The 23480-nt window shown below is 43.4% G+C and overlaps 1 protein-coding gene across 1 annotated transcript; it reads right to left on the bottom strand.

The window, feature by feature from the left end:
- Nucleotides 1–462: 462 nt before the first annotated feature.
- adcyap1r1b (adenylate cyclase activating polypeptide 1b (pituitary) receptor type I) lies at nt 463–22264 on the bottom strand. The gene is made up of 14 exons (XM_056414244.1): nt 22183–22264; nt 10207–10318; nt 7036–7138; nt 5286–5399; nt 4936–5039; nt 4737–4834; nt 3129–3261; nt 2860–3013; nt 2703–2763; nt 2514–2583; nt 2326–2417; nt 1492–1621; nt 1173–1214; nt 463–689 (listed from the first exon to the last, which is right to left on the bottom strand). Exons 2-14 carry the CDS (start codon nt 10267–10269, stop codon nt 501–503), a joined length of 1353 nt encoding a protein of 450 aa, XP_056270219.1. The 5' UTR covers nt 10270–10318; nt 22183–22264; the 3' UTR covers nt 463–500.
- Nucleotides 22265–23480: the final 1216 nt, after the last annotated feature.

The raw sequence follows: 23480 nt of genomic DNA, 5'->3' as shown, positions 1-23480 counted from the left end.
ATGATCACCGTGAGAGGGCTGCAGTAGTTAACTGGTCCCCTGTGCTATGAAGCAGCACCAGACACGCAGTATATATATATATATGTATATATATATACAGTATATACAGTATATACAGAGAGATAACCACGCTTCTTCTGCTTGTTACAGCCCGACAAGACACTAGATACACACTCCACTTCCTAAACATGCCGCTGCTCAGGAACAGCTGGAACAGGTTTGTGTTTCACTCCTGAACTAGAGGTCAAAGGTCGAGATGACACGACGAGATTGATCATTCGCCGCCTGGCTTTGAGGGCCGATCATGTTTTCCGGAGCGGGACGGCGTCAGACCAGAGGCTGTTCTGGGTCACTGGAGTCGAGTTGGGTTTCCGTCATGGTTTCGTCCGGGTACGGGTTGGGGTACGGGTTGAGGAACGAGTCGGTGAGGATGGTCATCGGTATGACGGCGGGCGTGGCAGGTCCGGCGGCGTCAGGTGCGGAGTTCCCGCCGGTGCCGCTCAGGTGGCCGGGGTCTCGGCCAGCAGGCTGGACATGCGGATCTGCGAGCTGCTCTTGCTGAGGATGGACAGCTGCGTGCCGCCGTTCACCCCGCTGCTCGCCAGCGAAGGATGCCGGTGCTTCAGGTCCACAGCAAAGTATCTGTTCACCGTCCAGCTGCGCCATTTCCTCTTGATCTCCGATTGCACCTTGAGGGATATACTTCACAAGGTCATTATTAATGGACCTCGCCGGAAAGAGACACGCCCACTGTCCCTGTCTTACTCTCGCTCTGTCTGCGCTGGATCTCAGGCTCAGAGTTAGATTCTCACTGAAAAATAACATTTTCTTGAAAGGAACACGTTGGTTTAAACCTAAGTTTATGTTTTGGTCGCACACACACCCAAAATATTTTAGCTGAGCTACGAAAAAAGAGAACGGGAATAATTGATTTTGAGCCAGATTGCGAAGAACAGTTAAAATGCAAAGTGCTTGATGAACAATTGCGACCAACACACATTGTAAAATATTATTTTATTCTCACAAATCCTGATTCAAAAATATATATATATAAACCCGAAGATGATGAGCCTTGTCCATACCATAAGTGTGGAGCTGTAGGTCAGTTTAGTAAAATTGTGCATCAGAAAACTGGTGTAATGGTGTCAGTGATTGTTTTAAAGGATCTTTACCTCTCCATTCAGGAAGCAGTAGAGGACGGCCACGACAAAGCCCTGAGGAGACAGAGGGTCCAAGCATGAGACTAAAAACTCTGGCATATGTTCTGTGTGTATGTGAATAAAAGCAGTACAATCATTTTTTAAGTTGTCATTAGAGTTTTTTTAAGTCAAAGTCTAGTTTCCAAGCAGTCGGGTCTAAAGCCTTCGTTTTTGTGACGAAGGTCCAACTTTTAATATCCTCATCCTTCCTGTGACAGTGAGCCATGCTTCTCCACTGTTTGCACACCGACTGTTCTTTTCTAAATCCAAGCCATGACGGAGAGACGGTCACCTGGAAGGATCCGAGGCCGAGCTCAAACACCAGACGCTCTCTCTTGCTGACGTTCTCGGGGGAGAAGGCGAACAGAGTGTAGTGGATCCCAAACAGAGGAATCAGCAGCAGAGTGGAGCGGGCCAACCTCCTGCAAAATAACACAATCATGACGAGACCACAGTGTGTGTGTCCTTATTATAATTAGCCTAAAAAATACAATTTAAAAAGCACTTTTTCTTTGCTTAATCATCCATTCATGGAGGTCTAAAAATGTCTAAGGCAAAACCGCTCCCGTATACCATGCGTCTAGTAAATCACACATTTATGTACTGCAACTTTTACAACAGTAATCATTAATAGTGATGGACTACTAGTGTCTTCCTACCTCTGACCAGAGCATACCAAAGCTTTTATGACAAGTATGGCAGTCCATTTAAATAGTGCATAAAAACACTTCAAGGGACTCAGAACTGAAATGGCAGCCATATTTCGCAGAAGTAATACTAGTAATACCAGTAGTATTAGCATCAAATAAAAGTGGAAAAGTATGCGTATATGGTAGGTTGTGGTGGGATGGATAAAGAACAAAGATCAGGTGTCAAGACCCATAATAAGTATTTTTTAAAACATTTTGTTGACCTTATTTCTTACTTGATTAGGGTAAGGAAAAATATCCATATCCTACAGTAGTCTACATATACACATACTGTATGTGATAATCACAACTGCCTTAAATAAATGCAGACATGTTGTATATGTGCTCATACGGTCAGCTTGAAATAATTAGAAAACATATATCTCTAATGACATGCACAAAATGATCAAATTGAACCTCAATGTAAACAGACTCACAGGTAAATACTGGATTCATTTCCGCCGATATCTGGGGACTGTAACTTCTGGACGAGGATGACAATGATGCCGATGAAGAGCACAAAGTTGATCTGCAGAGGAGAACGGTAACGCAATGATGATGTGTGTTATTCTTTGGCAACTGACGGATTGTTTTTGTATTATGAACGTAATAGTGATGAACGTACCATTATGGAAGCGAGCACAGGTCCCTTGATCACCCACCAGATGGCGGCATTGTCATTCATGTCCCAACACCTGAGAGAGCGTGGAGGGGTGAGGTGGGGGGGGGGGGGGGGAGCGCAACAAGACAGTCAGTGCATCAACAGACAAACTCCCGACACCCAAACACGAACGTCTTGGTGTTCACAACCTACCCGATATCATCGAAGTGCAGCCTCAGCACCACCCAGATGGTCACGCACACTGTGGGGCCCCCTGTTGTCAAGACATCACACACAGACATTAGAGACGACGGGTCCACTCGTCAGATAGAAACTCTGGTGTGCGTGAGGTGGTTTGTTGTCGTCTCACCCCAACCAATGACGATGTACCAGTAGAAGTATCTCTTTTCGGGGAAGAAGGTCTCCACCAGTAACGTGAAGAGGTACAGACCCTCGATGAAGAGCCAGAAGTAGTTAGAGAGGACGCAGTAGTGGAAGAATATCATCACAGCTCGACACTCCAGCTTCAAAGGGGGGGGGGGGGGGGGGGGGAGGATGAAGATGTAATGAACAAATCCTCTGCTGCATGCGTACATGAGATCAGACAGCGTCGTGTACAGGCGCGTTGCCGTTACTCACCGTGTGTATGAAGCAGTGCTCGCTGTCCTCTTTGGCGTACAGCACGCCGTCTTTGATGAAGACGGATATAGCTCTCAACATGAAGGACACAAAGAGGTTCATGTGGATGAAGTTCCTGGTGCAGTGCAGCTTCCTGTGAAAAAGCGACATGAAACACTGAATGTGGGAGCACCTTTTGTCAAAGACAAGCCCCGCATGCATGGAGAGCTCTGCACTGACTTTTGTACGGTTACTGGTAGTACTGGAGTTGTAGTTGTAGCAGCAGCCCTGGCAGTAGTACTAGTATAGCTGGAGTAAGTATAATTGCAGTAGTAGTAGTATTAGTACTGTAGTGGTGGTAGCAGCAACAGTATTAGTGGTGGTGCTAATAAATGATGTAGCAGTGCCTGCAGTGGTAATAGTAGTATGTGTAGAAGTAGTTGTAGTCTGTAATATTACTATCATGTAGAGCACAGGTGTCAAACACAAGGCCCGCGGGACAAAACCGGCCCCCCACATCATTTCATGTGGCCCCTGACAACTTGAAAGACATATAATCACCTTTTCTTAAAGAAATGTCAGAAAAATATCCTGTGCTTTTATTTTGAAGGTTTCAAATTAAATGGATTTATGTTGTAATATTATAGAACATTTCTTATGTACAATATTTCTACACTCAAATAAACAATAATCGAATGCAAAGAGAGTTATTTAACACTGTGTTGGGGAGTAGTTTATACGTTTCAGTCACAACCCTTTGAGGGCGGCCGTGATGCTGATGTGGCCCACGGTGAGAATGAGTTTGACACCCCTGATGTAGAGGGATGATCGTGTTGAACAATAAGCATAAATGATCTTATTAGATCTGCACAAAGGCCAGTAAAATAATAAGCTAGAATGTAAAATGAGCCATATCTATTGTACAAACATGACGTGACTTGAAGAGGACATTTAATGATCAGCCAAGAGGTCAACTTGACCCGGACAAGAACAGGGTTGACTGCTAAAATCTGATTGGTGGAAAAGTGTCATGAAGGCAGGTGTATATCATTCACACTGAGGGAGTCTGCTCTTTTGGAAATTTGGATTGTATTCTTGTAACAAAGTAATAAAACGGCTCCATGCTGGTGGTGTGAAATCTGAATCCTGTGCCCACTTTCATTTGCCACAACATAATTGTAGTGAAAGAAACGCAGCAGTACTGGTATTACTAATTGTGTTACTAGTACTAACAGCTTTTGTATGATATCAAATGACAGGCCTACCAGAACATTTCTATACATTTGAGGAGGACTTTAATCATATTAATCAATTTGTAAACTAAAACTCAAGCAAAACAATGTTCTGTATTTTACCATTCACTTTAAGCTATTGACCTTAAAACATCTAAATGACTTTGAAAACGGTTAATAAAAATAAAAAACTAACATAATCGTCCTCATGTGCTAATGATAAGAAACATTGATTGCTACCCTATAAAAAAGAGACATGGATATCTAAAAGGAAGAAAAAACATACACCCCTTCATGCATGTCTGATGGACCTTGTGTTTCCCAGCACCAGCCCTCCCAGTATCCCAACGCCACCCCTCCCAGCTGCACTATGGTCCTCCACCACCAAGCGCCTCACCTGAACCTGCACAGGATGACCATGGCCACGGTGAGGGAGACCAGAGAGGTGCTGTAGCCCACGGTGTACAGAGCCTTCACCGACACAAAGTACATGTCCTGAGACACAAGCACACAAGGAAAGTTGTTTAAAACTAAATATATCTATATATCTATATAACATGTCTTGTTGACACAGCTGCAGACAGTAATGCACTCACCGGATGGCTGCTGTTCCCTTCCTCATACAGGCAGGCGTCGTAGTAATGAGGGAAAGGTTCTGTCCAGCCAAACTCAGTGCAGTTACGACTCACCTTCCCCACCTCTGTGGACACATACAGGACACTTTATCGGATTAACGCAAACGCAGACTTTTTTCAACAGTGAAATCAGGGAGAGAAGCCAACCCTTGTACATGTAATAATTCAGTTTTCAGTCAAAGGGAAACAAAGAAAATGTATCCCAATTTCCCATGTTAGCGCCTGTATATTTAAAATAAAACGGTATCATCACGGAAAAAAACTGTGAGATTAAAGAAGATGCGAAATGTAAAGGGGAAGTCCCAACTGACCAAAGTCTTCTTCACTCATGACATGAGAGAAGAGTTCGGGACAGTTGACTTCGACCACCTCGCCAATCCTGGCGGGCTGCCAACACGTCAAGTTGTCCCACATCCACGGACAGCCTGGGAACACAACAGGTGGACAGTGCGCAGCAGTGAGGGTTTGATTCTGAAGAGCCATATGTTCATTTGTCTGGGGGGTGGGAAAAGCCCACCTGCAGCTCATTCATAATTTCTTCAAAATCACAGATCCTTGAAACTGGCATATGCCAGCGGAAAATGTCAGTTCCCATGCCCACGATGAAGAAATATTTTTTCTTTTTCATTCACATCATCTTCGGGATTTCAACACATTCTATTGCTTACTCCCTGACCTGTACGTACTGTGCATCTTTTTGGTGTTATTTCTGCAGTTTTGCATTTCAAATACAATTTTAGAAAAGCATTTGAGAAAGAGAAAGCTCAAAAGACACAAGCCAGATGGAACCGATGTTATGCCTTTTATTTGTGATTTTTCTTTTGTTATATATATATATAAAATGTCTGATTTATTTGATTATAAGTTAGGATAGGAATATATATGCATTTTTGCTTCTACCTATACCTTTCAGTCTTTCTGTTTTGTATATTATATTGAATAATGTTGTATTTTATTGCAATGATTGACTGAATGAAATACACAACAACAATTATTGTTCATTGTGGTATATAACATCTTAAATGTAATATGTCCTGCTCTGCTATTTTTCTTTTGTGTGTGTGTATTGTATATATTGTAACCTTGTTTGCTGCTGCTAAAAAGGAATTTCCCCCTGGGGATAAATAACGTATCTATCCATCTATCTATCTTTCTATCTATCTAAAAATATGATGTTTTGTAACTAAATCCCACATTTTGAAATTCATTTAGATGGGACACAATTGTGGGGGTTAGCTGGTCAAAATGTCTTTACGATAAAGGGTTCAGTCTTGGCTGAGATATCAGGTCAATCATGTGGGTTTGCAGTAATGCTCATGCCTGCAATGCAGAAGCTAAAAGAATACGGTCTGATTCCCAAATTTAGTTTGTGACTTAGTAGCTCTGCTTTAGAGCCAAGCTCCTCTTAGTTCAGTAGTATGTGTAACTGCAACAACAATATCATCTTTAAAAAGACAGCGCTATAGTTTGCTGTGCTTGTACAACACAACAAGCGCCCAGTTGGACATAATAACAATGTTTGGTACTCGTGGTGTAGTCAGACATCCTTCGATGCCCTCTTTGGGAATGGAAAAGTCAAGCTTCCTGAGTAAAACTGAAAATAAATACATAGATTCTGCGTCACATTGCATCCCGAGCAGGAGTGGAGGGTTCATTCAAAAGAGACTCGTAAACAAGGTTAGGAAGGAGAATTGGCACCCGGCCTCTCACTCAGTTTGATCTTCCCTTCATCCGCCTGTCACTCACTGTCTCTCTGATCAACTCTCATGTGAAGGATCATCATCATGAGATGCTGCCAATTAAAACCCCAACTCCTCCCTCACGGTGGATTCAAATATCAGGATGTATTTTCTCTCTGTTGGCCGTGCTTTTCGTTAGTTATGCTCAAGTCTTTCTATCTCCCCCTCATTAGTAAGCCATCCCTGAAGATGTTCTATGTGTTTATTCTTTTTTTATTCTTTACACTTGAATTAGCCCATGTTGAAAGTTGTTACAACATCAAGTAGTTGTTCGAATGTGGGGATTACAGGCTGTACAAACACTCCCCCAAAAGAAGCCTACCAAATCCTGGATCGTTCCCAGGATCGTCCGAGGCTATCATATCCATGCATTTCTCCTGCTCCATCTTGATCACACAGTTAAAGGGCACCTGTTGACTCGAAACCTGGGAAACAACATGAACACACACACACACGCACACAGAGAGAAAGTCAAGTGGCTGAATATTACATCAGAGCGCAGAGGGAGGACCGACGGTGGTATGGACTAGGCTGCTTCATTAGCTTCACCACGTCGGTCACATCGCCGGGTGGAAGAGGTCTCAGCTCTGGGATCTGTTTAAACACTCAACCAATTAAACAAACCATTTCAGAGCGGTTGGCAGTCGCCCCATGCTCACTGACCCGGCCTCATTGTGAGGGAAACAAGGCCGGGAAGCCTTTCAGACGGGCCCTTTTCAAACCGGACCGTGCCAGGCGCTACATCCATCTGCTTTTACAGCCGTGGACTGACACACTGTGGCGGCGACGTGCACCTCTACAGCGGCTTCAACGCAATTTCCAAGCCAAGAGATCAGCCCGAGTCCCAGAGCTTGTGACTCAAGACACGGAGGTCACGTCCAGAATCTAGTCCCAGATGAAAAGATTCATGCACTGAGGATCCAGCAGAGTCATGGAGACGCAGTCGTTACGGGGGCACAGTGTGGAACGAGTGGCGACGCACTCTCTGTCTCCACGAATCCGCCCCGAAGATTTCACTGCAGAGGCAATCGAGTCCACGGGCGGTCGAAGCACCGGTGATGACGTTCGTTAGTACGACATTAGAGACACTAGTCTATATTGCTGTTGCTTTATTACCTTCGCATTGAAAATGCGGAAGGTTATGTTTTGATCGCCGTGTATTTATTTATTTATTTGTATGCGTGTTATTCGCAGAACTCAAAAAGAATTTAACCGAATCGCATGAAATTTGCTGGGATGATTGCTTATTATCCGGGGACCAGTTGATTCGATTTTGGGATCGATCGGGTCAAAGGTCAATGTCAAAGGTCATGAACAGGTCAAATCTTCTTGAATCGCATGACATTTGGTGGGATGATTGGTTATTATCCGGGGACCATTTGATTAGATTTTGGGATCAATCGGGTCAAAGGTCAATGTCAAGGTCATGGAAAGGTCAAACTCTTTTTTTTACCATAGCACGATACATTTTTGTCCAATTGGCATGCAACGAATGCCAAAATGTTCATAATTCAATGCCCAATCTTGTGATATGCGAAGGTATGCGCTCTACCGAGTGCCCATTCTAGTTAAAGCTGCACTAATCAATTTTTTTTATATTTCAATAGTTGAAATGACTTCTGTATGTGCAGTACAACAGCCCTGTGACCTGAGGAAAAATGATGTCACAATAAAACTAATCCACATTCTGAATCACGTTTACACAATAACTGCAGAGGCAAATTAAGCATCCCTGAGGCATGACTTTGTTAAAAAGGTCCAACACAACAGGTGTTTCCACTCAGTCCACTCTGATCAGGTTTAGGTTGGATGGAGCTTTCTAGAACATTCTACCAGGTCACCAAACTCCATGTGCCCGTCATCTGCCTTTACAGGAGCACACGTCGACGTGTCTCATTGAAACAGTTCGGTCATTGTTATACATTTAAAGAATATCCGTGCGTTGATGGATCACAATTGAAGTGGTATTATGCTGAGACATGTTTGTTTTATGAATGATAAATGAGTTTTGGGGTTTGAAATTTAAACTATACAGAGCTGAGCGCATTCATTAATCACAATTTCGGTATTTACCAACGTCAAAGTGTCCTCTTCCTCCCTTTTTTCGTGGCTTCGTGTTAAAGTCTCTACTTTATTCTTGGCCGCTGAACACTGCCAGTGAACATCGATCGTTAATGCAGATTAAGTGCGTATGAATTGTCGCTGATTGATGGGTGTGAGCGGCAGGAAAGCCGAACACACAGTGTGAATCTCACAAAGTTTAAAGAGCAGTTTGTGTGTGTATATTTCTCCCATGTTTAATCTCCTGCGACTAATTATATTGTATCGCTCTGCCCTAAATCACTTCACGATATCTAACTGGGTCAAACTGTGGACAGCCTGGATGCTCAGCTTCACATTACATGTACACATACTCTTTTTCATATAAGATTGTATTACCAGGCCGTCTGCTTAGCTACATTATATTATGCTATGGTGTTAGACCTTCGACAGAAAACTTCAAATGTGTGGTATTTAAAAACAAAGGTATAACAAAGGTATGAGAGTTATGACAATAATTTAACTTTTAACACCATTAACTAAGAATGTTCTGTTTAAAACTAACTGGAGTTACGGGCTTTAGGCATGCTGAGAGGACTGACCGTCACCCAGCATGATGGTGAGTCATCAGCCTGCTATCTCTCGACATCTGGGTTAACTCTGCACATGTGTTTTTAGGCAGTATGTTACAGTTTTCATGTGCTTTAAAAAATTTTTTTAAAATATTTTAAAAGAAGTACATTCATGGGTTTTCCTCTGAAATGTTCCATAAAGACACGCTTCTAACTGGGGTTTTAAGACTTCAACATTCACAAATGTGCTGCTTTGATTGAACCAAACATCTGTATTGTATGACAATACGCTCAGTTTGACTTAACCAGAAGATGAGTTGAGTTCATTTTTCTATTCCTACACGTTGTGCATCCATACAGCTCTCTGATTGTTTCATTACAACTTGTCGCTTTCGTCCACTATCTTCCCTTGAGCTCATTTCTCAATTTCTCAAACAACACTTCAGCTCGAGGGTGATGACTCACATTTAATATCAGTAATAAAAGATTACTTTCTTCACAGCTTTTTTTGGGGGAGGAGTGGAAAGGCGAGGAGAGGAGAGGACGGAGGACCTTCTCTTTTGTCAAAGATTTAACAAACAGGAATAGTGTTGAATAAATGATGAGAGCACATCTTTATCCATCGCTCCAGCCACACACTGAGCCTTGAATTATTGATGCAGACACTCCATACGCTCACTTCCACGATGTGAACGACTTTACAAGTGCACGAACATCAGGCCTTTGACACCTGTTTGCTGAATGTATTCATGTGAAGCTCCACCTGTTGCAGAGTCTGTTTGCATGCTTATTCACACACAGACACCAGAGGTGGATGGGACATGTTGTCCCAAAAGAAAGAGAACAAGAAAGAAGGAAAACACCATAAAAAACGAGCTCACCGAGGGTAAGAGGAGGAGGAGGAGGAGGGTGAAGACCAGCGGGCTGGCGTTAGCTGCTGACATGTTGCGTTTGTCAGTTTCCTCTCAGCAGGATGTCAGCTCACCTTCGCACCTGAAAAAACACGAGTGTGGGACATCAACATAGTGTGTGTACATGTTGTCTCCATTATATCGGACCGGGACATAAACAGTATAGTGCAGAGTGTCTTTCATAAAAGCTCTATTTAAGTGTTTGCATATATCTCACCAAACTTAAGAGCACTCAGAGACCATTTAAACAGTAGAACTTGTTTATGTCAAATATCTGGATCTGTGTGTGTTTAGCTCTTTAGTTTGCATGTCAAGTAGCGCGTCTGCAATGAGCCTGTGGGCATGTATCTCATGGATGCAGCCTGACTCTGCAGGCCCAGGGGGGTTCGCATGAGCAAAGCCAAGTAGCAGGACTGAGCAGTCGGGCCTCGTCCCACGGGGAGAGCTTGGCAGCCTGGCAATCCTACTTTACCAAAACCCTGCCAGCATCAATCCCCTCCCCCTGCCGTTGTCAGGAGCAACAGCTGAGAGAGCTGCTGAGTTTGGATCTGAGCTGGCCCGCGTGGACCTGGAACTTCCTTCTGCTCCGTCCACTGCTCTACTGAAAATAGATCCCATCACATGTCATCATGGACCTCGGTTGCTAACTGATGGCAGACTTTGAAAACTTCATGAAAACTAAATTCAACTTCAGCATGTTCATTCATTCAGAACCTTCATTCATATATTTTTTTGGAGAGTGACTTTATGAGAAGGACACACACGCAAAACAAGAGAAACATTTTACAAACCATCGAGATAGTGATGGTATCTCAACCTGCCATAGTTGGATTTGTGTGTGTGTGTATGCTCAAATGCAACATTCATTTATTTTTAAAATATAGCAGAAAGTGTGGTCCTCACTTCCAATGTGAATTTACTCGGTCCTCTGTCTGACGCCCATGCGGGACTGTGTGTGTGTGTGTGTGTGTGTGTGTGTTTTGAGAACAAGAAGATATAAGCTAAACTATAAGTGAAGCACGATCGGAACTCAATGTAGAAATACTGCCTCTTCTGTGTTAACCTCCCACTGCACTATAAAACGTCCAAACGATAGAATCATCGCTAATCTCATAAATTATCCCAGTGATTTAAAATTGTGTTTCTCTCCAGAATTTATAGTGTACTGTTTTTTACACTTTCAATTGGATCCTTTTGTGTACGACCACATTAGCCTTCCATTTAGCCATTTAGCAAAAAGGGATATGATGTTAGGTGTCCAAAGTGTCACATATGTGTTTTTTCGTGACAAAGCGCATTGTGAAGGGCTCATTAATGATACAAATTAGTTTTAAAAATGCAACTGATTTGAGTATTTAAAGAAAGAATGAGAAGGATTTTCTTTAAAAATAATAATGTATAGCTTCAAACAAAAATAATCCCTCTCAATAATGGCTTATGTCTGTCGCGGAGACTTGGCCCACTGTCTGTATTTGCTTGTTTTGCTGCGTTCAGGATATTTCTGGCCGTCAACCTATATGAAAATGTAAAGAGCAGATACTGGATTGGAAGCAGAGATGGAAAAGTGCAACTATAGCGAGGTGAAACAAACAAGCCATTGTGTTTACAGACCGCGACCGACACATCTTTCTAATTCTGCCTTCATCCAAGGCCAAGGCTCTAATAGGCTTAAACGTCTCGCTGCATATCAGCTGGTATTAGGCATTTAATCAAAGTCAATGAGGACAATTTAGGAACAATATATTTAAAATCTTTAAATTATTTTCAGAATCTATATATTAATATTGTGCTCACATGGTGAATATTTTTAATGTTGTGTTTAATCAAATCCATAGTAAATGAATTGCAACACAGCCAACTTCTGGTAACATAAAGTGGAAAGCACAGATGGTTGCACTGGAAATAACATATTTTGAGATCCAACTACTTTTCTTTAATTGTCAATCATATATAAAATAAACATCAATAACTTTTTCAGATTTTCAGTTTTATCTTCAAAAGATCATTGGGAAAATGTCTCCATGCACACATACACACACACACACACACACAGACACACACCAAAATACACACACACACGCACACACACACACACAGGTTATGATAGTTAAAGTTCCTAATACTGCAGGAAGTGTGTGTTCTTGTTCTTGTAACACAGTGAGGACTATGTTATTTATCTTACATGTCCTTACTTAGTAAGCTTTGACTAAGAGGACATTTCTTCCGGTCCTCACTTCTTCAAAGGCCTGCAGCTGTTTAAGGGTTCAGTGTCGGCCTTACGGTTCAGGTTAGAATTTGGTTAAGGTTTGGGTGAGGGTAAGGGTTGGGGTCAGGATTTAAGTTAAGGTTTGGGTAAGGGGCTTGGAAGATTATTACAGCAAGGGTCCTCACAAAGACATATATCTGACCTTTATTTAACAAGAACCACTTCTCATTTACAACGATGACCTGGCCAAGAGCACACAAAGTGACACAAACAGCACAGATACATTACAGTGTGACAAACACATGAGCAACTAGAATGGGCACTCGGTAGAGCGCATACCTTCGCATATCACAAGATTGGGCATTGAACTATGAACATTTTGGCATTAGTTGCATGCCAATTGGACAAAAATGTATCGTGCTATGGTAAAAAAAGAGTTTGACCTTTCCATGACCTTGGCCTTGACCTTTGACCCGATTGATCCCAAAATCTAATCAAATGGTCCCCGGATAATAACCAATCATCCCACCAAATTTCATGCGATTCAAGAACATTTTGACCTGTTCATGACCCTTGACCTTTGACCCGATCGATCCCAAAATCTAATCAACTGGTCCCCGGATAATAAACAATCATCCCACCAAATTTCATGCGATTCGGTTCAATACTTTTTGAGTTCTGCGAAATATTTTGACCTGTTCATGACCTTTGACCTTTGACCCGATCGATCCCAAAATCTAATCAACTGGTCCCCGGATAATAAACAATCATCCGACCAAATTTCACAGTGGCGCAGTACTCAGCGGCAACTCACTGGCACCTCAGGCACCTCACTGGCACCTCACTGGCACTCACTGGCACCTCACTGGCACTGCTCTGCTGTACTATATTGAATATTGTTTGTAATATATAACACTTATATACCATGATATTTCTTTAATAATAAAAATATATAATTATTTTTTTTATACCTCCATGAAATTCTCCTTTGAGGAAATGCCACTGTTAGTCTAAAGTTTAAGCACTGGCACTCAGTGACACTTGCGCCATCAGTTGCCAGCAGTTGCCAGCAGATGCCACTACTAGTCGGACAGCGGAAGAAATCACTTTCATGATCACAGAATGGAGGAGCTGCGGTTTAGCTAGATAGATAGATAGATAGATAGATAGATAGCTAAAATAGCTAGATACACAGATGGATATATATATATATATAGTGTCTTTTGTAGACACTTACTTACAATATGCGATAGTGCTGTACATTACTGCTGTACTATATTTAATATTGTTAAGTGGCTGTCAATCAAAGTGTGGCACCGTGCCTGTGATTGGCGGAGTAGAGGGAGGCGGTTAACCTGTCGGAAAACAGTTAAGGGTGGTTGACGGGAACCGTTGTTGTTGACTTCGACCTAAGCTGAGAGGAACACGCTGTATGTGTTGGTGGATGCCCAATAAAGGGAGGATTAATAACGTCGTCCCGTGTCATCAGTGCCATAACGTCCGAGACGTTACAATATCATGGTATATAAGTGTAATAGATTAGTAGCAAAACAATATTAAATATAATATATATATATATATATTAGTGTCTTTTATATATATATACACACATCCATCTGTGTATCTAGCTATTTCCTCCATTCTGTGATCATGAAGACTAACAGTGGCATCTCCTCAAAGGAGAATTTCATGGAGGTATAACAGTATGACATGGTAAAAAATAATTATATATTTTTATTATTAAAGAATATATAAGTGTTATATCAATATTCAATATAGTACAGCAGTATTGTACAGCAATATGCATATTTTAAGTAAGTCTAAAAATACATTATCTATGCAAGTCTGTGGCACGCCACTGAGGTGCCAGTGAGTTGCCAGTGAGGTGCCAGTGAGGTGCCAGTGAGGTGCCAGTGAGTTGCCAGTGAGGTGCCAGTGAGTTGTCGGTGCCAGTGATTGCACTCGCCCTCTCTCAAATTTCATGCGATTCGGTTCAATACTTTTTGAGTTCTGCGAAAGATTTTGACCTGTTCATGACCTTTGACCTTTGACCCGATCGATCCCAAAATCTAATCAACTGGTCCCCGGATAATAAACAATCATCCCACCAAATTACATGCGATTCGGTTCAATACTTTTTGAGTTTTGCGAATAACACGCATACAAATAAATAAATAAATAAATAAATACACGGCGATCAAAACATAACCTTCCGGCATTTTCAATGCGAAGGTAAATAGCGAAAAACAACATAGGTAAATGTACAAAACATATTTTTTTATTTAAAAAGGCAGATTACTGGATGTTTTTTGTAAAAATGGAAGGGAGAGAGAGAAGTGACTTGTTGCAGCTTTTGATTGAGAGAGGTGAGAGCTGTTGGTTTGAGCGTGTTTTCTAGTGAGTTCCAGTCGTTTGCAGCGCAACTTGAAATATGACCAAACACAGTTCAGACTTTTTGAATGATGAGCCTGATGAAGTCACTGGATCTTAAACGGCGGTTGCTGTCAGAAATGTGCAGAAGATTTGAGAGGTAGCGAGGGGTCATTCCATATCGGGCATAATTATATGATAGCGCTTGTGTGCATGCGTGCCTATGGGTGTGTGCATGTGTGTGTATGCGTGTGTGTGCGTGCAAAGCAGCTGCTCGGAACTCTTGTCTCCGAGCTGTAATCAGTGGCTTAATGATTCTCAGCGGCTTTTTATGTTCAACACTGTCAACTCGAGTGTGTGAGTATTGTTCGATGCTCCGTCTGAAGAGCACACAGGCACACACACACACACACACACACGTTCACTCTCCAAACTAAACATTTGAGCTTAATGATAGCACTAATAGACACCCGTTGCAAAGTGGCACACAAGAGAGGCGGGGGGGGGGAGATAAACAAAGGAGGAAATGAAAAAGGGAGGGAAAAAAATGCAGAGAGAAGAAGAGGAAGAGCGGCTTTTTTTGGAATGTGTTTGTGTGAAGAGAAACAATTCATCTTGGGAGAGGAAGAGGAATTACATCTCTTATGAATAAGATGAAAATAAGAGCAGTTTTAGGTGTTATAAAAACTCAGTTATAGGTGAGTTGTATGACCACTCACCTATAACGCTGCAGCACTGGTGAGAGAAAAGTCTCCCCGTTTGCTTTTGGTGGAACACTGGGAGCAGTTGTGATCTGGCCCGGCTTTGACAGCTGTTGTGGCCCCGAGCGTGAAGGCATGCGGTGGCTTATCTACCCTGGACTCACAAGCGGACCCCTTAACACCAAAAAGCTTCTTCTCTTTCTGCCTCTCATCTTCACATCAACACCACCTGCTTGTTTCTCCAGAAGAAACGCAGCAAACTGAAGGAATTCTTCTCCGCGCTGCTTCAAGAATCATCACTCAAAGTGTTAAATCCAGCACTGGACGCTCCAATTCACAGAGAACCTTCGTAGTGAAGAGTCACTCATGTCTCCCGCTCTATATTTAGCTCGAGGAATTATGGCCGGAATTAATATACACAGGCACGACTTAGTCTTCATTATTTTGGGGTGTGAGAGTGAGGTGCACTTAATGCAGAGAGAGAGAGAAAGAGAGAAGGAAGACTAGAGAGAGAGAGTATTAAAAGCGGCCTGGTTTCTTCCTCCCATTATGTCCCATTTTCCCCACAATTCACTGGGGGTTGGGCTGCGTCGTCTCGATGTTACTTTGGGACAAAAACAAAGAGATGGTTGAAATAACATCACACATCATCCTCAGAGACTTACCAACCAGATCCCGTCGGAACGAACCGAGTTGTTTACTCAAGTAAGAACAGAACTGATGATGTTTTAGGGAACTTGTGTAAGAGCCTGAGGAAGACAGTCAATGTGGTAAAGCTGGATGAACTGGATTAATATAAATAGGTTGATGACATACTGGGAGGCTTATTGGAGTTCATACAATGGTTTAATGTATTCTTGATGAGATCATTTTCCTTAAAATTCTTTCAGGTCCATGTTGTCCTGTGAGAATCACCTGTTGGTGTCCGGGGGTAGTGTTGTAAATTCAGTATTAATGGGGCAGCACTGAAGTTTCTTTTCCAGTAATAATATGTTTTACTATAAATATAACGCTGTGTGGATTATGTTCGCTCACATCGTGAGGAGGAAACGCTGCTGATCGACGTTAGTGTGTCCAGCATCCAGCAGCAAGCGAGAACTGCAGCTGCGTTTCCTGTCAAGGCCTCCTGCTGCTCGACTAAGCCATGAAGCCCCGCCCCCAACTGCTACACATGGCGCCGTTTGCTCGTTTGATGAAGTCATATTCACACTGACTGTGCGGCGTGTCCGATGGTTCCCAGCAACACCCAGAAAGTGTGATGTATAGATCGGTGGTTCTCAAAGTGTGCGAAGGAAAGATACCCACAGACCTCCTTGAAAACTAGAATGATACATGTGAAAGGGTTAATCACGAATAGATTTCAAAATACACAGTGACAGGCGGACAGATGTTCCAGATGTTGGAAGTCAGAATTAAAGCTTTACAAGCCAGCTGAGTGGCCTTGGAAAGTAGAAAATGGCAAAGCAGCCGCTTCAATGTTTCCAATTTGGGAAACTTCCTGCTTTACTCCAAAACACTTCTCCTATTTATTTCCTTTTTTTATCCTTTTCTTTTCCTCCTTTGCTTCCTCCACATCCTCTCCAGCCGTCTTTCCCATTTTCCTCAGTGTGGCGTCCTAATGTTTTTCCTTCTGTCCTCCCTTTACTTCCTCGACTGATTGAAAATCCAAGACAATGGAGAAGCAAAGTGGTCACAGTTACTTACTGAGGGTACATTGTGAGGCTTATACTCGTCTTGTTCCATACCTGTGTTTGATAGTAACATTAAATGTGTTATCTGTGGCTCATTCCATCATTTATATGACTACTCAGTGTATGGTTTAGTTTAAGACACTCATCCAACACCACAGAATGTGTATACATGAATGTCCTCAGTGGGTTATTTGGGCATTCAAAAAAAAGTATTCCATCGCTGCAGCCGTCCAATGCATGGTGGCATGGTGGAGATGCCTCAGTGTCAGACCCGGGACGGCTCTGGTGAGATGGCGTTGTCTCCTGCTGAGCGAGACCAAGATCAAGAGAAGCAGGTTTTCACTTTTCAAGACTGTATGGAAATTGGATGCCAATGTAAATATATGCAAAATACATGTTGTTGTTTTTCTTTGGGATTGTGGGTCAGTTTACATGTTTGGCCACGGACACCCGCTCTGTACAGCCCAGGTTGTCCCCACCAGGCCACCATCCTTCCCATTTCCACTCAGCAAGTGCGGTAACTAGCAACATTGTGCCTCTGAGTGCTGGTAAAAATGTGGCCTCCCATCAGCATTACTGGTTGGGCAGGCAACGAGAGAGAGAGAGAGAGAGAGAGAGAGAGAGAGAGAGAGAGAGAGAGAGCACCATTTAAAAACGGTTAGGCCATTATTGACTTAGTAACATAGAAGCTCCTGGGTTCGTGTTTCTGTTCATCTCACAGTCACAGGGCGCTGAGTGGGGTTATTATGGCAATATGTATCTTATGATGAATGCATTTTAAGATCACTCAATCCGTGCGCTTTACTAATGGCCATCAGAACTTTTGCACACATTTTGACTTAGCATGGAAGGTGTAATTAATAACATATAGGATTAAGTATGCCATGCCAGTGACCTGGTTATTGTCAAGGTTAACCCTTGTATGGTATTCGGGTCTGTGGGACCCGTTTTCATTTTTCATCAAAACAAAAATAATATGATTAATTATTTTTTCAAACTCAGACTTATTGGCCTTGGCTAATTTTCTGCGAAGAACATATATCAGACATTTTCATCGACAGCACACCGTAACCCCCCCCTACACATTTGTATTACATACAGGGTGTTCGGGTCTACTGGACCCGAGCTAATAAAAGTGTGGAAATTGTTGGTCCTGTGTACCTTCAGTCTGTCCTCCTCATGTCTGGGCCTGCTGTAAGTGTGTGTGTGTGTGTGTGTGTGTGTGTTCGCGCGCGTGTGTGTATGTGAGTGGGCCTGCTGTAAGTGTGTGTGTGTGTTTGTGGGCCTGCTGTAAGCTAAGTATGTGTGTGTTTGTGTGTGTATGTGAGTGGGCCTGCTGTGTCAATGTCACCGTTGATGAGCAGCTGATGCCATTTAGGGGCCGCTGCCCCTTTAGACAGGACATACCATCGAAACCTGCCAAGTATGGTATAAAGATCTGGGCTGCCTGTGATGCGACTTCCTCGTATGCTTGGAATCTACAAGTATACACTGGGAAAGCTGATGGAGGACGCCCTGAAAAAAAATCAAGGGATGAGAGTTGTCCTGGACATGGCTCAGGGACTCAGTGGACATCACATGTGACACTTTTTTTACATCGTACAAGCTGGGACAGGAGCTCCTAAAGAGGAAACTGACCATGGTTGGAACGATGAGAAAAAACAGGTCTGAGCTCCCACCTAAATGTCTGCCTACAAAGAACAGGCATGTCAACTCGTCCAAGTTTGTCTACACGGCTGACACATCCCTGGTATCATATGTGCCAAAGAAAACCAAAAATGTGGTACTAATGAGGACACTACACAGGGATGGGAGAATCTGTGTCCTGGAGCATCAGAAACCAGAGATACTTATGGACTACAATGCCTCAAAAGGAGGAGTAGACAACTTGGACAAGCTGGTGTCTGCCTACAGTTGCAAGAGGAGGACCCTACGCTGGCCACTGGTGATTTTCTTTGACATGCTGGACATCTCGGCGTACAACGCCTTTGTCATCTGGATGGCATTGAACCCAGAGTGGAACAGAGGGAAGCTCCAGAGGAGGCGCCTCTTTCTTGAGGAACTTGGAAAGCCACTGGTGAAACCACAAATCCTAAGAAGACAGCATGTTCCGAGAACCTCAGCCTCTGGAGCCACCGTGAGGAGGATTCAGGAGAACAATGCTGGTGCCCCATCCACCCAACCTACAGAACCACCATCTGCAGAGCCTGAGGTAAGTGTGTGTGATGCTGTTGCAGTCTATGTTTGACACTCATACCTTACGAGACAGAGGTTTTAGTCAAATTCATGATCTTTTCATCATTCTAGGTTGCGGCCGGCAGCAACAAAAAGAAACGGTGCGAAGTGTGTGGACCCAAGACGGACAGAAAGACGCAATATACATGCATCAAGTGCAAGAAGTACATATGCAACAACCACACGGTAAAACTCTGCCACTCATGTGTTGAATAGGCTGGTATGAAAAGGCAATGTGTTCAACAATGTAATGTGTTCAATCATCATCATGTTTAATGGAGAGAGAGAGAGAGATACACCAGGCATCTTCTTTGTGTTGTATAAATGCCATTTAGACAATTTCGAAAGTATATTGAAAGTATGTTGAGAAATGTCACGAGAATTCACAGCCAGAAAATAGCAGCGAGACTAATCCAACAATGCTAGCTCTCGGTGTCATACTATCCTTGTGCCTCATTGTTTTATGTGTTATGTATCTCTTTGTTTTGTCTGTTCCAGTCTTACAACGATCAATCTTGTAGAAAACGGACAACACGGCTCAGCTAAAATAGTTTTCATTTCCAGTAAAGTAAAGTAACAACACAAGTGATTCAAACTATAGTTTCTAGTCTTCATCACTTTCAACAACACATTTTCGCTGCTTCTGAATTTCCTCTTGGCTGTTGATGTATATCAATATCGCTCATTTTGAAAATGAGGTCAGAGGGCAATACGGATCCATATCAGACCGGAGAGGAGGCGATAGTGGCTGGCATGACGACCCATTATCCAATCAGAACGCTTGTACTGTTGTTGCCATATAATAATTCATCTTTATTCATAAAGAAAATGTAAGCTAGAGGTCTGATGCTGCCCAGAGGAAACGCAGGTCGAGGACAGCATCATCAGTGTATTGCTGCTGACGCTTCAACTCTATCAGAATTTCTTTTTGGCAATGGGTGCCCTTTTTGGGGGTTCGAGCACCTGCCCCCCAAAATGTCTGTGCACGTGCCTGAGCAACACAGATAAAGAGAAAAGTGAGCATGTTAATCCTCAAGAGGAAATGGATTTAGATGTTTGGATCCTCTGGCTGCTGCATGTTTCCTGTCTTGGCTGACTTCTTTGTCACAATGTCACCATGTTCCCACATACCAGCTATTAATTATGTTATATCATGCTTCAGCCTTTTGCATCAGCACCCATAACGGGATCTCCTCGATGTGACTAAATGACCCTCGGCCCGTGCGTGATACTGGTTGTAACTTGTGTTACAAGGTTTCCGTGCTGAGACTGGGCCCGACGCCTAATGTCCTCTCCGCTCTCGCTCTCTCCCTCCTCTGCTGCTCTGGCCGGGCCAACACAACAAGGCTAATAGGGACACTTACATGTCAGCATCACCGAGATCTGAGAGAGCTCTTGCCTCACACTTGTGCACGTATGCTGCAAATGTTTTTTGACCAAAGCCTTTAGCAGCAGCTTGTTAACGGCATGCGGTGTGGACATTGTTTGTCCCCATGAGCCACGTGAATCTAAACAGGATCCCGGGGTTTGCCTCATACTGAGCCAGATGTGAACTGCACGTTTTAAACAAGAAAAGAATAGTAAACAGAGCGTTGTCTTTTTTGATGAATCTGCTTAATTATTCTAAAACAGCTCTCACGGATGTTTAGTGCGAGCGTGGATCTCCCTGTTGTTCTTTTACAAAAGCATATTTAAAATCAGCACTGTGGCCTCGCATCCTAATTTGTGGCGGATGTGTTCGCCCATTCATCGCTCTTTATGAATGAGGCTGCAGGTGAGCATTCAGAAGTGTCCACAGATATAGCTCCACATGAGACTTTCATCAACCAGTTTGCAGCGAGTCGATCCTGAGATATGGGTGACCAAAAAAACCTGCAGGAATAAGGAGATTCTTCTTGGGCCAGACATGCAGCAAGCATCAAACAGTGAGGGAGCAGATAACTAAAAACCGAGCGGCTGTGATTGGACGGCTGTTTTAACCCTCCAAACCATCCAAACACAAGCAGCAGAGAAGAGCAAGCAGTTCAGTGACAGCCGGATGCATCACAAGGTCACTCACAGCTTTTACTTAAAGGCCTGGATTTCATCACCTTCATGGATAGAAAATACCTAAATATGACATCGTCAAATTCACAAAGCGAATATAGAATCATATTGTTGTTTTGTAATTGTATTACTGTGTTACAGGCCTGCTGTGTGTTGATCCAGGCCTGTTACAACGCATGGACGATTGTATGAATGACATAAAGGGCTCTATGCAAAAAGGATATTGAGAGAACGTCACCGTCAAAGCACAATGTAACACTCTTATCTGCTTCATTATTATTCAGTCACCACCCCAACAGACTTGAGAAAGGCTGAGCCTCCTCTTGCATGTGGACACACGCGCCATGTGTGGAGATGCTGGAGAGCATGTTGTATGTATATCAACGGGTCCTCTCCTCTCTGATCCCTGTGCACACTGTGTGTCTGCTGTCTCCCGCTGGACGCGCACATTGTGCGGTTGCAGTAATAGTGCAATCTGCTCGCGGTGAGGAGCCGCTGGAGGGGGATGGGGGGATGGGGGGAGATCGGCACCTTCTCACTGAGCACAGCCGACAACATGCCGCAAGATGCCGGCAAGCGCGCATTGCCATTCTCCTCCCATGACACCCGTCAATACGTCCACGTCCGTGCACACTCGTGCATGGTGCTGAATTGGACACAGTACAATTCTAATTCATGCATTTTCGCACAATCTCACCATACGGTCGATATTCCTCCAACTGCAACTGTTCCTCCTCCGGGCCGATGAGCCGCTGCGCTCTCAGCGGGGGGGGAAATCAACCCTCACCGGGCTGCGCAGGGACAGGACTCCCTGGTGCCTCCAGGCAGCACAACTTCCACCCGACAGGCAGTTTGAGGACTTCCAGCCGGGACAAAAACGCGACGAATTTCTCTCTGCGGGACAATTCAGATGTCCCTCTCAGTGCGCGATGAGGTTTGAGAGGTGTAGAAATCTAGGGCAATTCTCGCTGCCCTGCGGATGGCTGCTCGCTTCGCCCTCCACAGAAGAATATGCACCACGCATTCTCTCTCTCTCTCTCTCTCTCTCTCTCTCTCTCTCTCTCTCTCTCTCTCTCTCTCACACACACACACACACACTAACACTCCGACACATTCAATTCAGTTTATTTGTATAGCCCAATTTCACAAATTACAAATTTGTCTCGGAGTGCTTTACAATCTGTACACATAGACATCCCTGCCCCAAAACCTCGCATCGGATGAGGAAAAACTCCCAAATAACCCTTCAGGGGGAAAAAAAAGGGGGAAGAAACCTTCAGGAGAGCAACAGAGGAGGATCCCTCTCCAGGATGGACAGGTGCAATAGATGTAATGTGTACAGAAGGACAGATTTAGAGTTAAAATACATTCAATGAATATGACAGAGTGTATGAATAGTTTATAGTAGGCTTATTCCACGATGGAGACCTCCACGATCCATCAGGCAGATGGCGGTAGAGAGGAGGAGTGGGCGGAGTCTCAACAGTGGGCGGAGTCTCAACAGGACACCCTGCTAGAAAAACCAGCATAGACCAGCAAAGCTGGTGACCAGCAACACCAGCATATGTTGTGTTTTGGTGCTGGTATGCTGGTTTATGCTGGTATGCTGGTTTATGCTGGTATGCTGGTTTATGCTGGTATATGCTGGTGTATGCTGGTATGATGGTTTGTGCTGGTATATGGTGGTTTATGCTGGTGTATGCTGGTTTATGCTGGTGTATGCTGGTTTATGCTGGTCACTAGCATACCAGCATAAACCAGCACCAAAACACAACATATGCTGGTTTATGCTGGTATGCTGGTCACTAGCATACCAGCATAAAAGCATACACCAGCATAAACCAGCATACCAGCACCAAAACACAACATATGCTGGTCTATGCTGGTGTATGCTGGTTTATGCTGGTTTATGCTGATTTGCTGGTAACCAGCATAAACCAGCATATGATTCTGGTATATTTGACAATGTCAGGTTGATTCATATTTTACAATCTC

This window comes from Pseudoliparis swirei, chromosome 5, assembly GCF_029220125.1.
Source record: "Pseudoliparis swirei isolate HS2019 ecotype Mariana Trench chromosome 5, NWPU_hadal_v1, whole genome shotgun sequence".
Classification (NCBI taxonomy): Eukaryota; Metazoa; Chordata; class Actinopteri; order Perciformes; family Liparidae; genus Pseudoliparis; species Pseudoliparis swirei.
Note: the sequence above shows the minus strand (reverse complement) of the source record. Positions and strands in the feature narration are given on the sequence as shown.